This window comes from Mobula birostris, chromosome 11 (genome assembly GCF_030028105.1).
Source record: "Mobula birostris isolate sMobBir1 chromosome 11, sMobBir1.hap1, whole genome shotgun sequence".
NCBI classification, from domain to species: domain Eukaryota; kingdom Metazoa; phylum Chordata; class Chondrichthyes; order Myliobatiformes; family Myliobatidae; genus Mobula; species Mobula birostris.
Window position 1 is genome coordinate 36547463 of NC_092380.1, and position 17724 is coordinate 36565186.

At 43.3% G+C, this 17724-nt stretch overlaps 1 protein-coding gene across 2 annotated transcripts in view; it reads right to left on the bottom strand.

Moving 5' to 3' along the window:
* LOC140205485 (cytochrome P450 3A24-like) overlaps positions 1-17724 on the bottom strand; it is a 75503-nt gene that overhangs the window by 15462 nt on the left and 42317 nt on the right. For both annotated transcript variants that reach the window (XM_072273096.1, XM_072273097.1), the window contains 2 exons: positions 16374-16597; positions 6119-6281 (listed from right to left, as the gene is read on the bottom strand). In XM_072273096.1, coding sequence (XP_072129197.1) covers positions 6119-6281; positions 16374-16597 — 387 coding nt within the window. The remainder of the gene's footprint in view (positions 1-6118; positions 6282-16373; positions 16598-17724) is intronic.

The following is a 17724-nucleotide window of genomic DNA, read 5'->3' on the forward strand; positions in this document are numbered from 1 at the left end:
TATTGGGAAAGTCTACAGAAGACTTAGGCTCCATGTCACCATGTTGAGAACAGTTATTACCTCACTACCATCAGGCTCTTGAACCAGAGTGTATAACTTTATTCAATTCAACTCTGAGCTGATTCTACAAACTGCAGACTCATGTTCTCAGTATTACTTTTTTATTATTTTCATAATTTAATTTCTTTTGTGCATTAATTATTTGTTACTTGTGTATGAATAATTTTTGTAAATTCTATTGTATATCTTTATTTTCCTGTAAATACAAACAAGGGAATTAATCTTGGGGTTGTATACCGTAACATATATGTGCTTTGATAATAAATTTTACTTTGATTTTGACTTTGATACTAATCCAATTTATCAGCACTTCATCTGTCACTTTCTATACCCCAGTGATTCAAGTGCTTCTCCAAGTACGTTGAGGGTCTCTCCCTCGTCGGATCACAAGGTCCAAAACCATCTTTCAACTCCTCTGGAGGGTGTTGCTGGGAAGGGAAGCACTTAGCCCGTCTCACCAGAAGCAAATATGCTACTGTTTTTTCACTGAGAGGGAATCATGTAGAGGAGATATGGAAACATTGTCTCCCATGGCACTCCCTCTAAATTCCTGTCTCAGAAATATAACCATAGAACCATAGAAACCACAGCACAGAAACAGGCCTTTTGGCCCTTCTTGGCTGTGCCAAACCATTTTCTGCCTTGTCCCACTGACCTGCACACGGACCATATCCCTCCATACACCTCCCATCCATGTATCTGTCCAATTTATTCTTAAATGTTAAAAAAGAACCCACATTTACCACCTCGTCTGGCAGCTCATTCCATACTCCCACCACTCTCTGTGTGAAGAAGCCCCCCCCCCATGTTCCCTTTAAACTTTTCCCCCCTCACCCTTAACCCATGTCCTCTGGTTTTTTTTCTCCCCTTGCCTCAGCGGAAAAAGCCTGCTTGCATTCACTCTATCTATCACCATTCCTTTATCCTCATTGGGTCAAAATGCTCAATCTCCTTGCCCAAATGCACTCTAGCGAGAAGAGTGAGGGATGGAGGGGCAGAGCAATGGAGAAGCACAGACCTGTGGCTAAATTTTATTTTATTTCTGCTTGGAGATACAGAATGATAACAGGGCCTTGAGACCTGATAAAGAGTCTCAAGCTAAGACACAACTCTATTCATCTCCATAAATATTGCCTGACCCGCAGGGCTCCTCCTGTACTTTGTGTATGTTACTCTGGATCTCCAGCAACTGCAGAGCCTCTTGATTTATGATTTGGCAGTCCAACAAGCCAGCACTGCCCAATTGCACCCATGCGACCAATTAAATTACCAACCCATAGGTCTTTGGAACGTGGGAGGAAAGTGGAGAAAGCCCACGCAGTTTCAGAGAGAACATAAAAACTCCTTACAGGCAGCAGCAGGAATTGAACTCACTATGCTGGCCATGTCATAGCATTATGCTAACCACTCTGCTACTGTGACAACTGCTTGTGAGGGTGATGAATGTCAATCATGAATCCTTGGGCATGGAAAGCCTCACACTTGGGTATCTAGTCAATGATAACCACAAGATTTTCTAGTTAGGTAATTTCTCTCCTCTGTCCTTCTTTCATTTTCCATTCCCAATTCTGGCTCCCTTCTTTCTCCTCCTCCTCTACCCATTAACTCCCTCTGGCTCCCTTCCTCCGTCCCTTTCCCCCATGGTCCACTCTCCTCTCCTTTCAGATTCCTTATTTTTCAGCCCTTTTCTACCTCTTCCACCTATCACCTCCCAGCTTCTCACTTCATACACCCTACCCCACCAACCTATCTTTCCCCCCCCACCTGGTTCCACCTATCACCTGCCAGCTTGTACTACTTCCCCTCTCCCCACCTTCTTATCCTGGCAGTGTCCCCCTTCCCCTTCCATTCCTGATGAAGGGCCATGGCTCGAAACATCGAATGTTTATTCTTCTCCATAGATGCTGCCTGACCTGCTGAGTTCCTCCAGAATTTTGGGTGCTGCTCTGGAGAAATGAGGTGCCCCCCCCACAACAGATATGAAGGGTTGGATTGACATGAGGTATTCTGGGACTCAAGATCTCAATTTGAGGGAAATGGCCACTTGGCTTGTCCTGTTTATTGAGATAGAGATCAATACTTTCTCACTTCTTTTCTGTCTCTTCTCTAATTGGATTTTACCATTCAGTGACTCAACAGAACGAGAGGCCAACATCTCCATGCTGGACTGATAGAACCTTGCTTATCAATGTAAACTTCAGTTATAAGGAGCCCTGCCACAAGAAAGCAGCATCCCCACAATCCAGGCCATGCTTTCTTCTCACAACTACCATCGGGCAGGAGGACCAGGCGACTTAGGCTCCACATCACCAGGTACAGGACAGTTATTACCCCACAACCATCAGTTTCCTCAATCAGCATGGATAATTTCACTTAACTCAAAGCTAACCTGACCCCGCAACCTATAGATCACTTTCAAAGACTCTACATCTCATGTTCTCAGTGTTCCTTATTTACATTTTTTATTTTTTCCCTAGCTTGTCTTCTTTTGAACATTCACTGTTTGTCAGTCTTTGTTATGTATAAACTTGATAAACTTGGGAACTTGGCTCCCCTTATAAAATCAGAACTAGCCTGAGTGTTCAGAATTGAATTACAAATCCCACACAAAGGAAGTGACCAGAGTAGCATTTCAACACTTAAGAAATATTCCAAAGGTGTGTTTGTTTCTGTCACATAGTAATGCTGAAAAACTAATTCTCACCTTTATATCGAATAGACTAGATTACTGCAATGCACTTCTTACTGGCCTTCCAAAGCAGTCCATTGACAAACTTCAACTCATTCAGAACGCCACTGTTAGACTTTTAACCAAAACCAGGATCACTCCTGCCCTACCTACTCTGCATTGGCTTACTGTATCTTTTAGAATTGATTTTAAAGTTCTCCTACTTATTTTTAAAGATCTAAATGGTCTGGGACCAGAATATATCACAGAATCATTTTAGTTTTATAATCCTGATTGAGGTCACAGTTCTTCGTCTGCCAGTCTTTCAAGTTTACACAATCTCCTTCAAAGGATAATTGGCAAGTACACTCCGAAACTGTGGAATTCAACACATAAAACTATGAGGGATGCAGATTCAACTGATACTTTTAAACACCAGGTCAGAATCTATTTATGTAACCTTGCTTGTAGCTAACATCTTTTCATCTTTTATTTTCATGATTATTTTTATTTTTGATCATCTTTTTGTGTTTGTACCTGACTAGTTCCAAGGGTTTGGATAGGGCAGAGTTTGCTAAGTGTATCCAGGATGAATTCCTGTCACAGTATGTTGACAGGCCGACTAGGGGGAATGCCATATCTAGTATTAGGTAACGAACCGAGTCAGGTCACAGATCTCTCAGTGGGTGTGCATCTGGGGGACAGTGACCACCGCTCCCTGGCCTTTAGCATTATCATAGAAAAGGATAGAATCAGAGAGGACAGGAAAATTTTTAATTGGGGAAGGGAAAATTATGAGGCTATAAGGCTAGAACTTGCGGGTGTGAACTGGGATGAGGTTTTTGCAGGGAAATGTACTATAGACATGTGGTCGATGTTTAGGGATCTCTTGCAGGATGTTAGGGATAAATTTGTCCCGGTGAGAAAGATAAAGAATGGGAGGGTGAAGGAACCGTGGGTGACAAGTGAGGTGGAAAATCTAGTCAGGTGGAAGAAGACAGCATACATGAGGTTTAGAAGCAAGGATCAGATGCGTCTATTGAGGAAAATAGGGTAGCAAGAAAGGAGCTTAAGGATGGGCTGAGAAAAGCAAGAAGGGGGCATATGAAGGCCTTGGTGAGAAGGGTAAAGGAAAACCCCAAGGCATTCTTCAATTATGTGAAGAACAAAAGGATGACAGGAGTGAAGGTAGGACCGATTAGAGATAAAGGTGGGAAGACATGCCTGGAGGCTGTGGAAGTGAGCGAGGTCCTCAATAAATACTTCTCTTTGGTATTCACCAATGAGAGGGAACTTGATGACGGTGAGGACAATATGAGTGAGGTTGATGTTCTGGAGCATGTTGATTGATATTAAAGGAGAGGAGGTGTTGGAGTTGTTAAAATACATTAGGACGGTTAAGTCCCCTGTGCCTGACAGAATATTCCCCAGGCTGCTCCACGAGGTGAGGGAAGAGTTTGCTGAGCCTCTGGGTAGGATCTTTATGTCCTCGTTGTCTACAGGAATAGTACTGGAGGATTGGAGGGAGGCGAATTTTAGCCTCTTGTTCAAAAAAGGTAGTAGGGACAGTCCGGGTAATTATAGACCAGTGAGCCTTACATCTGTGGTGGGAAAGCTGTTGGAAAAGATTCTTAGAGATAGGATCTATGGGCATTTAGAGAATCACGGTCTGATCAGGGACAGTCAGCCTGACTTTGATCGTGTCTAACACGTCTGATAGCATTCTTTGAGGAGGTGACCAGGCATATAGATGAGGGTAGTGCAGTGGATATGACCTATATGGATTTTAGTAAACAACAGGGATTCTGCAGATGCTGGAAATTCAAGCAACACACATCAAAGTTGCTGGTGAACGCAGCAGGTGAGGCAGCATCTCTAGGAAGAAGTACGGTCGACGTCTCGGCCTGAAACGTCGACCGTACCTCTTCCTAGAGATGCTGCCTGACTTGCTGCGTTCACCAGCAACTTTGATGGATTTTAGTAAGGCACTTATAGTAAGCCTACAAGGTTCCACCTGGTAGGCTTACTCAGAAAGTTAGAAGGCATGGGATCCAGGGAAGTTTGGCCAGGTGGATTCAGAATTGGCTTGCCTGCAGAAGGCATAGAGTCGTGGTGGAGGGAGTACATTCAGATTGGAGGGTTGTGACTAGTGGTGTCCCACAAGGTTCGGTTCTGGGACCTCTACTTTTTGTGATTTTTATTAACGACCTGGATGTGGGGGTGGAAGGGTGGGTTGGCAAGTTTGCAGATGACACAAAGGTTGGTGGTGTTGTAGATAGTGTAGAGGAATGTCGAAGATTGCAGAGAGAGGTTGATAGGATGCAGAAGTGGGCTGAAAAGTGGCAGATGGAGTTCAACCCAGAGAAATGTGAGGTGGTACACTTTGGAAGGACAAACTCCAAGGCAGAGCACAAAGTAAATGGCAGGATACTTGGTAGTGTGGAGGAGCAGAGGGATCTCGGGGTACATGTCCACAGATCCCTGAAAGTTGCCTCACAGGTAGATAGGGTAGTTAAGAAAGCTTATGGGGTTTTAGCTTTCATAAGTCGAGGGATAGAGTTTAAGAGTCGCGATGTAATGATGCAGCTCTATAAAACTCTGGTTAGGCCACACTTGGAGTACTGTGTCCAGTTCTGGTCACCTCACTATAGGAAGGATGGGGAAGCATTGGAAAGGGTACAGAGGAAATTTACCAGGATGCTGCCTGGTTTAGAGAGTATGGATTATGATCAGAGATTAAGGGAGCTAGGGCTTTACTCTTTGGAGAGAAGGAGGATAAGTGGAGACATGATAGAGGTATACAAGTTATTAAGAGGAATAGATAGAGTGGATAGCCAGCGCCTCTTCCCCGGGGCACCATTGCTCAATACAAGAGGACATGGCTTTAAGGTAAGGGGTGGGAAGTTCAGGGGGGATATTAGAGGAAGGTTTTTTACTCAGAGAGTGGTTGGTGCGTGGAATGCACTGCCTGAGTCAGTGGTGGAGGCAGATACACTCGTGAAATTTAAGAGAATACTAGACAGGTATATGGAGGAATTTAAGATGGGGTTTATATGGGAGGCAGGTTTAAGGGTTGGCACAACATTGTGGGCTGAAGGGCCTATACTGTGCTGTACTGTTCTACGTTCTATGTACTTTTATCCCATTATAAAGCACTTTGAACTACATCTCTATGAAGATGCTCTTCAAATTTTTTGGATAGTTTTTCATAAGTTCTATTATGTTTCTTTACTTTCCTGTGAAAGCCCACAAGAAAATAGATCTCAAGGTGGTACAGCATATGGTGACATACACGTACTTTGATAAAAAATCTAATTTGAACTTGTCTCATGAGTAGCAATGACGGATACTATCTGATGTTCTGCTTCACTTTGAGATGTGGGTACTCACAGGGGTCTCAGAGCACCAGGAAAACCTATAGGAGCCGAGCACTGTTACTATGGCAACCTTCATCATCATGATGCAGAGTTCATTCCCAACAAAGCCCAGGTGTCCAAGGCCAAATGGCAGGAAGCAATGAGGGTTGCGAGTTTCCTCCTCTTCTCTGGTGAACCTATGCACATTGAAAAATGGTAAATCAATGGTCTGGTGGCATAGGACCCAACAAGAAGAAATTCCTCTCCTCAGGATATTTGGAATGATCTACAGTAATTACGAGGGTGATTGATATGTTCATGGCCTAAGGTCGAAGGAGTCAATTTTAGAAAACCTAGCACATTTATTTTTCAACATAGTCCCCTCCTACATTTACACACTTAGTCCAGCGGTCGTGGAGCATACGGATCTTGGACCTCCAGAAAGAGTCCACAGCAGGGGTGATTGATAAGTTCATGGCCTAAGGTAGAAGGAGATGAGTTATACAGCTCTTGTTAAATGCATATGCAGGTTAACGCTTTGGGTGATTATGATGAAAGTTTGAAGTTAATAACTCATTGCCTTCTACCTAAGGCCACAAACTTATCAAACACTCCTGATGAGTTATTAGCTGATGTTATTAACCTCAAACTTTCTGCATAATCACTCAAAGAGTTGAACTGCATGTGCATGTAAAGAGAGCTGTATAACTCATCTGTTTCTACCTTAGGCCACGAACTTATCAATCACCCCTTGTAGACTTAGTCCACCACACCACAGCCAAGAAAGCACACCAGCATGTCTACTTCCTCAGAAAGCTAATGAAATTCAACATGTCCCCATTGATCTTCACCAATCTTTATATAGATAAATAATAAATCATACATAATGAGTTTCATGAAAATGAAACCACAATTGAAAGGCTTACCATATGAGGAGCATTCAATGGCTCTGGGCCTGTACTCACTGGAATTCAGAAAAGTAGGGGGTGCGATCTCACTGAAACCTATTGAATATTGAAAGACCTTTAAAGAGTGGTTGTGAAGAGAATGTTTCCTATGGAGGGAGAGGCTAGGACCAGAAGGCACAGCCTTGGAATAGAGGGATGTCCATCTACAAACCCCATTTCCAGAGAAGTTGGGATATTTTCCAAAATGCAATAAAAACAAAAATCTGTGATGTGTTAATTCATGTGAACCTTTATTTAACTGACAAAAGTACAAAGAAAAGATTTTCAATAGTTTTACTCACCAACTTAATTGGATTTTGTAAACATACACAAATTTAAAATTTGATGGCTGCAACACACTCAACAAAAGTTGGGACAGAGGCATGTTTACCATTGTGTTACATCACCTTTCCTTTTAATAACACTTTTTAATCGTTTTGGAACTGAAGATACTAATTGTAGTAGATTTGCAATTGGAAATTTTGTCCATTCTTGCTTGATATAAGACTTCAGCTGCTCAACAGTCCGTGATCTCCATTGTCTGATTCTCCTCTTCATGATGCACCATACATTTTCAATAGGAGACAGATCTGGACTGGTAGCAGGCCAGTCAAGGACACGCACTCTGTGTCTAGAAAGCCATGCTGCTGTAGCCCGTGCAGAATGTGGTCTGGCATTGTCCTGCTGAAATAAGCATGGACGTCCTGGGAAGAGACGTGGCCTTGATGGCAACATATGTCTCTCTAAGATCCTAATATACGCCTCAGAGTCAATGGTATCTTCACATACATGCAACTCACCCATGCCGTGGGCACTGATGCACCCCCATACCATCACAGATGCTGACTTTTGCACCTTTTGCTGATAACAATCTGAATGGTCGTTTTCATCTTTGGCATGGAGAACTCAACACCCGTTTTTTCCCAAAACTAGCTGAAATGTGGACTCACCTGACCACAGCACACAGTTCTACAGTCTTTCTGTCCATCTGAGATGAGCTCGGGCCCAGAGAACTTGCTGGCGTTTCTGCATAGAGTTGATGTATGGCTTCCTCCTTGCGTAATACAGTTTCAAGTTGCATTTCTGGATGCAACGACGGACTGTGTTGAGTGACTATGGTTTTCCAAAGTACTCCCGAGCCCAGGTGGCTATAATTGTCATAGTAGCATGACGGTTTCTTAGGCAGTGCCGCCTGAGGGCTCGAAGATCACGCGCATTCAACAATGGTTTCCGACCTTGCCCTTTAGGCACTGAGATGTCTCTGAATTCTCTGAATCTTTTCACAATATTATGTACTGTAGATGTTGAAAGACCTAAATTCTCTGCAATCTTGCATTGAGAAGTGTTCCTTTTGAACTGACTAACAATTCTCTCACGAATTTTGGCACAAAGGGGTGAGCCATGACCCATCCTTGCTTGCAAAGACTGAGCCTTTGATGGACGCTACTTTTATACCCAGTCATGATACCTCACCTGCTACCAATTAGCCTGCTTAATGTGGAGTCTTCCAAACCAGTGTTACTTGAATAGTCTGTGCACTTTTCAATCTTATTTTAACTCTGTCCCAACTTTTGTTGAGTGTGCTGCAGCCATCAAATTCTAAATTTGTGTATATTTACAAAGTACAATTAAGTTGGTCAGTAAAACTATTGAAAATCTTTTCTTTGTACTTTTGTCAGTTAAATAAAGGTTCACGTGAATTAACATATCACAGATTTTTGTTTTTATTGCATTTTGGAAAATATCCCAACTTTTCTGGAAATGCGGTTTGTAGAATGAAGATAAGTGGTGAATCTGTGGAATTCATTACCATGGGTGGCTGTGGAGGCCAAGGAGATTGTTGATTAATCAGGGCATGAAGGGTTAAGACCATAAGACCATAAGATATAGGAGCAAAGTGTAGGCCATTCAGCCCATTGAGGCTGCACTGCCATTCAATCAGGCTGATCCAATTCTTCCAGTCATCCCCATTTCCCTGCCTTCTCCCCATACCCTTTGATGCCCTGGCTAATCAAGAACCTATCTATCTCTGCCTTAAATGCACCCAATGACTAGGCCTACACAGCCGCTCGTGGCAACAAATTCCACAGATTTACCACCCTCTGACTAAAGTAATTTCTCTGCATCTCTGTTCTAAATGGACGTCCTTCAATCCTGAAGCCATGCCCTCTTGTCCTAGACTCCCCTACCAGAGGAAGTAACTTTGCCATATCTAATCTGTTCAGACCTTTTATCATTTGGAATGGTTCTATGAGATCCCCCCTCATTCTCCTGAACTCCGGGGAATACAGACCAAGAGCTGCCAGACATTCCTTATACAGTAACCCTTTCATTCCTGGAATCATTCTCCTAATATTCTCCAAGCCTTCTCCAATGTCAGTATACCCTTTCTAAAATACGGAGCCCAAAACTGCACACAATACTCCAAGTGTGATCTCACGAGTGCCTTATGGAGCCTCAGCATCACATACCTGCTCTTATATGCCATACTTCTAGAAATGAATGCCAACATTGCATTCGCCTTCTTCACCACCGACTCAACCTGGAGGTTAACCTTCAGGGTATTCTGCCCAAGTCGCTTTGCACCTCTGCATTTTGAATTCTCTCCCCCATCTAAAAAATAGTCTGCCCATTTATTTCTTCCACCAAAGTGCATGACCGTACACTTTCCAATATTGTATAGCATTTGCCACTTCTTTGCCCATTCCCCTAAACTATCTAAGTCTCTCTGCAGGCTCTCTGTTTCCTCAACGCTACCCACTCCTCCTCTGATCTTTGTATCATCGGCAAATTTAGCCACAAATTCATTAGTCCCATAGTCCAAAGCATTGATATTCATCGTAAAAAGCAGCAGTCCCAAAGCCTACCCCTGTGGAACTCCACTGGCAACCGGCAGCCAGCCAGAACAGGATCTTTTTATTCCCACGTCTGTTTTCTGTCGATCAGCCAATGCTCCATCCATGCTAGTAACTTCCCTGTAATTTCATGGGCACTTATCTTGCTAAGCAGCCTCATGTGCGGCACCTTGTCAAAAGCCTTCTGAAAATCCAAGTACACCACGTCTACTGCATTTCCTTTGTCTAGCCGACTTGTAATTTCCTCAAAAAATTGCAGTAGGTTAGTCAGGTAGGATTTTCTTTTCAGGAAACCATACAGGCTTTGGCCTATCTTGTCATGTGCCTCCAGGTACTCCGTAATCTCATCGCTAACAATCAATTCCAACAACTTCCCAACCACTGATGTCAGGCTAACAGGTCTATAGTTTCCTTTCTGGTACCTCCCACCCTTCTTAAATAGTGTAGTAATATTTGCAATTTTCCAGTCATCTGGTACAATGTCAGAATCTATCGATTCTTGAAAGATTATTGTTAATGCCTCTGCAATCTCTCCATTTACTTCCTTCAGAACACGAGTGTGCATTCCATCAGGTCCAGGAGATTTATCCACCCTCAGAGCATTAAACTTCCTGAGCACCTTCTCAGCCGTAATTTTCACTGAACATACTTCACTTCCCTAACACTCTTGAATGTCACTCTTCCGAGGTTATGACTTGTCAGCCACAGCAGTGTCCTACTCCCATTCAACAATTTCTTCTTAGTTGGAATATATCTGTCTTGCACTTCCCTCATTTTTCGCAGAAACCCTAACCATTGTTGCTCTGCTGTCCTTCCTGCTAGAGTCCCTTGGCCAGTTCCTCTCTCATGCATTGTAATTTCCTTTATTCCACTGAAATACCAATTCATTGGAATTTAGTTTCTCCTTCTCAAATTTCAAAGTGAACTCGATCATATTGTGATCACTGTTCCCTAAGGGTTCCTTAACCTTATCACCTCCGGATCATTGCACGACACCCAATCCAGCACAGCTCATCCCCTAGTGGGCTCAACAACAAGCTGTTCTAAAAAGCCATCCCTTAGACATTCTACAACTTCCCTCTCAAGGTCCAGTACTGGTCTGGTTTTCCAAATCCACTTTCATGTTAAAATCCCCAATGACTAACATGACATTGCCCTTCTGACACGTCTTTTCTATCTCCTTCTGTAATTTGTAATCCACATCCTGGCTGCAGTTTGGAGGCCTGTATACAACTGCCATTAGGATCCTTACCCTTGCCATTACTTAACTCAACCAATAGAGACACTACACCTCCTGATCCCATGTCATCCCTTTCTAATGATTTAATATTATTTCTTATACACAGGGCCACACCACCCCCTCTGCATACCAACCTATCTTTCCAATACACCGTATATCCTTGGACTTGCAGCTCCCAATGGCGGCCATCCTTTAAGCCAAGTTTCAGAGATGGCCACAATGTCATACTTGCCAATCTGCAGCTGAGTTTCAAGATCGCCCATTTTATTTCTTATGCTGCTTGCATTCAAATATAATGCTTTCAGTCCAGTATTTGTTGCTTTCTGTTTTAACTGCCCCACACCTCTGTTGCCCTGTAACTCATCCCACTGGCTGTGCTTATGCCTCATCTCCTGCCTGTCCTTTCTATCATCTCTGTTGCACACTATCTTTGATTTATTTCTGTTTTCCCCTTCCTCAGCCCTATCACTCCAGTTCCCATCCCCCTGCCAAATTAGTTTAAACCCTCCCTAACAGCTCCGTTAAACCTGCCTGCTAGGATATTGGACCCCTTTGGGTTCAGATGTAACCCGTCCTTTTTAGTACAGATTGAACCTCCCCTAGAAGAGGCCCCAATGATCCAGGAACCCAAAGCCCTGCCCCCTACACCAGTCTCTCAGCCACACATTAATATGCCTGATCATGCTATTTTTGCACTCATTAGTATGTGGCACAGGCAGCAATCCTGAGATTACCATCTTGGAGGTCCTTCTTTTCAGCTTCCTACCCAACTCTTTGAATTCCCTCTTCAGGACCTCCTCCCTTTTTCTACCTATGTCATTGGTACCAACGTGTACCAAGACTTCTGGATACAGGGAGAAGGCAGGAGATTGTGGCTGAAAGCGAAATGGATCAGCCGAGGTGAAATGGCAGAGCAAACTAGATGGGCCAAATGGCCTAATTCTGCTTCTATATCTAATGGTTGAATAAATAAAAACTAGAAAAAGAATGATGGTAAGAGGGAGAGTGCAATTCCATCCAAAGAACCCATTATCTTGTCAGACTAATGAAAGATTAAAGATTAGCTTTATTTGTCACATGTACACTGAAACATCAATGAAAAAAAAACATTAAAATGTATCATTTGTGTCAAGGGCCAGTACTGTCTGAGGTTGTGCTGGGGGTAGCGTACAAGTTTCGGCAAACTTCCGGAGCCAACATAGCATCCTTAACCCACACAGTATGTCTTTGGAAAGTGGGAGAAAACAGGAGCACCCACAGGAAACCCACTGTTGACATGGGGAGAATATACAAACTTCTTATAGAGAGCAGTGGGGATTAACCCCAATCAATTTTGCTGTTGGCACTATGTAGTACTATTTGTAAAGCTGGTACTATATGTTACACTATAGTGGCACCCCAAAACAAAATTCAACAAACAGACAGATAAATATGGCATAAAATACCCCTGAAATGAAATTCCCATATCTTTAGGACATTCCGTCGTGGCCAATTTATTTTCCCTCTAACCCCATTCTTCTGCCAACTCCCTATAACCTTTGACACCATTACTAATTCAAGCACTTATCAACCTCTGCTTTAAATATACCAATAACTTGTTCTTCACAGCCTTCTGTGGCAATGAATTCTACAGATTCGCCACCCTCTAGTTAAAGAAATTCTTCATCATTTTTGTCCTTCTATTCTGAGGCTGTGCCCCGTGGTCCTAAACTCTTCACCAGTGGAAATATGCTCTCCATGTCCACACTATCGTGGCCTTTCAAGATTCAGCAGCTATCACCCAATCCACCTTATCATGGCCCTTACACATTATTTGTCTACCTGTGTTGTACTTCCTCTGTAACCATACGGTAGCACATTCTTTTCATATTACCTCAATTTACCTACTGTACATGCAGATTGACCTGCCTGGATGACACACAGTCTAAAGCCTTTCACTGTATCTTGGTATATATGATAATATCACACCAGTTACCCGTACCAACAAAAGACTGGAAATTCAGTCACTCTCAATGTTCATGGTGAACATGGCCTTGATGGATAAGGGTCTAAATTGCTATTTAAAGTATTATTTTTCTTGTAGTTAATCTTTCTTTATGCTTGCTTATAAGTTTGTCTGTGGATGTTCAGTGGATTTTCAGTCATTTGTAGTACAGCTATTTCTGTACTTTTGTACTTTTTGTCTGAGATGTCATGGCAGTGTAAGTCAAGACCATCCTTGTTGTCTCACAGTGACACACACAGAATGCTGGAGGAACTCAGCAGCTCAGGCAGCGCCTATGGAAAGGAATAGGGAGTCAACATTTCAGGCCAAGTTGCTCTGAATTTCCAGCATCTGCAGAATCTCGTGTTTATTTTTTGTTGTCTCACAGGTTGTTCTTAATCAGAGAAGATTCCCCTTATCTGACCAGCTTCAACAACTTTGCCACATAACGAGGGAACTTGAGTTATTTGTTCCTTGTTCACCTGCCTTGCTGGTACAGACTGACTCTATCTGACCTGTATTTTAATGAACTTCTAATAAAATGGCCGTAACCATAAGTTTTGAACTTCATTCTTCTGGACAATATCATTTACAGTTCCAACAACTTATTGTATATCTGCTCCGATTTCTTATATTCCTTGGTTCTGATCTTTTTATTTACTTGTCCCTGCTTCACTCCTAAATTAATTACTACAATTACCTCCCTCATTTATTTGCTGATCTCAGCTCCTCAGCCAGCCTTTCTTTGACCCTGCTTTCTGTTATGTTTCAGTAATACTTGTTTCCTTACCCACTGCCCGTTACACTGCTGGTGTTTGGGGCAGCAATGAAGGTCCTCCCTTTCTGTCTTTATAAAGGATTCTTCTTGCTGTTTCCATAACAATTGTATTTTGACCAGTCAAAGTTGTTTGCCCTGAGCTGTACCCTCAAACCTGGAGGCCCAGTGGACCACCCTTAGTCTGGCCTCTACCCTTTGAACTGTTTGGCAAGAGTGACCCTACCAAAAGCCAAAGGACAAGGCTCTGACTCCAGCCAACGTAGCTCTCTGGGTCATTGAGGCACACAAGCCTCCAAGCCCAACAACCCTCTTAGAGGATTTCAGTAATATTTGAGTAAATATATAGTTTGATTAAATAATTAATTACACGTTAATAGTAAAAGTATGTAAATAGAATACTTCATCACGCCACCACATCATGAGTTCACGTCCCACTTAAAGTAAAAATGGAATTTTACACACGTCTTGGGCTCCCTTGTTTTCTTCTCGATTAGCTTTATGTTTTGGAGTTACAAACATAACACCGCTCTTCATACAACCTCTCAGTGTAAACTCAAGGCTGTTCACAAATACTGAAAATCCAGGGCAACACACAAACACACACAAAATGCTGGAGGAACTCAGCAAGTAAGGTAGCATCTATGGACAGGAATCAACAGGAAAGGAAAGGGGAAGAAGCTAGAATAATGAAGTGGGTGGAAGGGAAGGAGAACAAGATAGCAGGTAGAATGTGAAACCGGGTGTGGGGGAGGTGGTCAGGTGGTAGGTGAAGCCAGGTAAGGGGGAGGTGGGTGGTGGTAGGTGAAGCCAGGTGAGGGGGAGGTGGGTGGTGATAGGTGAAGCCAGGTGAGGGGGAGATGGTCAAGTGGTAGGTAAATCCAGGTGCTGGGAGGTGGGAAGGTGATAGGTAAATCCAGGTGCTGGGAGGTGGGTGGTGATAGGTGAAGCCAGGTGAGGGGGAGGTGGGTGGTGGTAGGTGAAGCCAGGTGAGGGGGAGGTGGGTGGTGGTATGTGAAGCCAGGTGAGGGGGAGATGGTCAAGTGGTAGGTAAATCCAGGTGCTGGGAGGTGGGAAGGTGATAGGTGAAGCCAGGTGAGGGGGAGATGGTCAGGTGGTAGGTGAAGCCAGGTGAGGGGGAGGTGGGAAGGTGATAGGTGAAGCCAGGTGAGGGGGAGGTGGGTGGTGGTAGGTGAAGCCAGCTGAGGGGTAGGTGGGAAGGTGATAGGTGAAGCCAGGTGAGGGATAGGTGGTCAGGTGGTTGGTGAAGCCAGGTGAGGGGGAGATGGTCAGGTGGTAGGTGAAGCCAGGTGAGGGGGAGATGGTCAGGTGGTAGGTGAAGCCAGGTGAGGGGGAGATGGTCAGGTGGTTGGTGAAGCCAGGTGAGGGGTAGGTGGGTGGTGAGAGAGGGAAGATGAAGTGAGAAGCCAGGAAGTGATAGGTAGAATAGGTAAAGGACTGAAAAAAGAAGGAATCTGTTCAGAGAGAAGAGTGGAACCTCTCAGGGTGCTCTCCAGAAAGCAAAGACGAAAGGTCTGTACCTACTTGGCACTAACTAACAGTAGAGAGAATGTTCCTTGTTTAACGGTCATTCACAGGAATGAGAAATATTTCAATAAGGGAGTTTTCCCTGATAAGGACAACACGTGAGATAAAAAGGAGAGTCTTGATTTCCACTGCCATGACATCTCAGGCTCAGAGACAAAGAATATGCAAAAGTAGAGGACCAGCTACAGTATATTACAAACTACTGAAAATCTGCTCAATATTTACAGACAAACAGGTGATTATACAAAGACATAAGCAAACATATCCTTAATAATGTTGCCAAAGTCCAGGTATGGAACTAGAAATCAAACTTCAGGTGCTGGAAATCTGAGATTATGCCACATAATGGTGCCACAAACACTTACCAAGGCAAGCAGCGTCTATGGTGAAAGAAACATAACCCAAGACATGTTCTCGAGTCCTGGTAAATTTCTTCTGCACCCTCCCTAAATCTTCTACATTCTTCCGATAATGAGGTGACCAGAACTGAACACAATACTCCAAGTGTGGTCTAACCAGCACTTTATAGAGCTGCAGCACTACCTTGCGGCTCTTAGATTCAGTACCCGACTAATGAAGGCCAACACACCTGAAAAACATGATCAATTTGTGCAGCAATTTTGAGGGATCTATGGACGTAGATCCCTATACCCCTCTGTTCTTCCACACTGCTAAAAATCCTGCCATTAACTCTGTAAGTGAACCAGTAGATCAGTTGAATTGGGCAGCTTCTGCCTGAGGTGAAACCATCAATGATCACTTCCAAGTCACCAATTTCTTGGTGACTCTCACTGACACCCTCTATTTGTGGTCTTAAGCAAATATGTAACATTCCCTCTGCATCATTCTTCTAAAACATTGCTTCATTTTACAGATCACTAAAAGGCAAAGCAATCAAATTTCATGAAAACAATGCAGTTTTGAAGCAATAAGCAGTTACCTCAGAGGGTTAAACTTGCACGGAGCATCCCAGAATTCCCGACTGTGATGCATCACCCAGACCGGCACCACGACTCGTATCCCTCTGGGAATTTTCAACTGGCAAACCTCCGTCGACTTTGTGCAGGCTGCCTGCACCCAGACCATAGGAGGAAACAGTCGTAGTGTTTCCTTGACAACCATGTCCAGAAATTCCATCACTGCAATACTTTCATATGTAAAGCCCTTTCATAAGAAGAGAAATGAAAACAATGACCAATATTAAGACTAAGAGATGTCAAGTACACACAGTGACCACTTTATTAGATACCTCCTGTACCTGTTGTATGTTCATAGTCTTCTGCTGGAGCCTGCGCATTTCAAGGTTCAAGGTACTGTGTGTTTAGAGATATTCTTCAGCACGACACTGATGTAACACATGGGTATTTGATTTCCTGTCAGCTTGAACCAGTCTGGCCATTCTCCTAAGACCTCTCAACATAACAAGGCATTTTCAACCACAGAACTGCCACTCACTAGATATGTGTGTTTATCTTTTCTGTTTTCACACCATTCCCTGTAAACTGTAGAGACTGTTGAGTGTGAAAATCCCAGGAGATCAGCAGTTTCTGCGATACTCAGACCACACCATCTGGCACCAACAATCATTCCACAGTCAAAGTCATTTAGATCACATTGATCCTCCACTCTGATTATTGGTCTGAACAACAACTGAACCTCATGACCATGTCTGCATGCTTTAATGCATTTAGTTGCTGCCACATGATTGGCTGATTAGATAGTCACATTAGTCAGTATGTGTACAGGTGTCCCTAAGAAAGTGGCCAGTGAAAGTATATACTGCCTTGCAAGATACAAAGTTATGGTTATTTCAAAAATATGTATATTTATCTTTTGATAAAAAAAAACAATTTTAGTCTTAAGAGAGAATATGTTTGCCCCCCTCCCCTTCTGTACAAACTTCTGCTACCTTCCTTTCCAGTCCTGATGAGGCCTTGGTCCGAAACGTTGACTGTTTATTCCCCTCCATAGATGCTCTCTGATCTGCTGAATTCCATCAGCATCTTGTGTGTGTTCCTCAAGATTTCCACCATCTGCAGAATCTCTTGTGTCATTGATACTACTGCAGTAGTTAGAATATTTACTTTACCTTTACTTATCCTCGGCCGTGTATTAATTCTTCTAATGCTGTGGTGTGGAGAAGGTAGAGACACACACACAAAATGCTGGAGGAACTCTGCAGGTCAGGCAGCATCTATGGCGGGGAATAAACAGTCAATGCTTTTGGCCAAGACCCCTCACCAGGACTGGAAAGGAAGGGGTAAAAAGGCAGAGGAAGGGGAAGGAGTTCA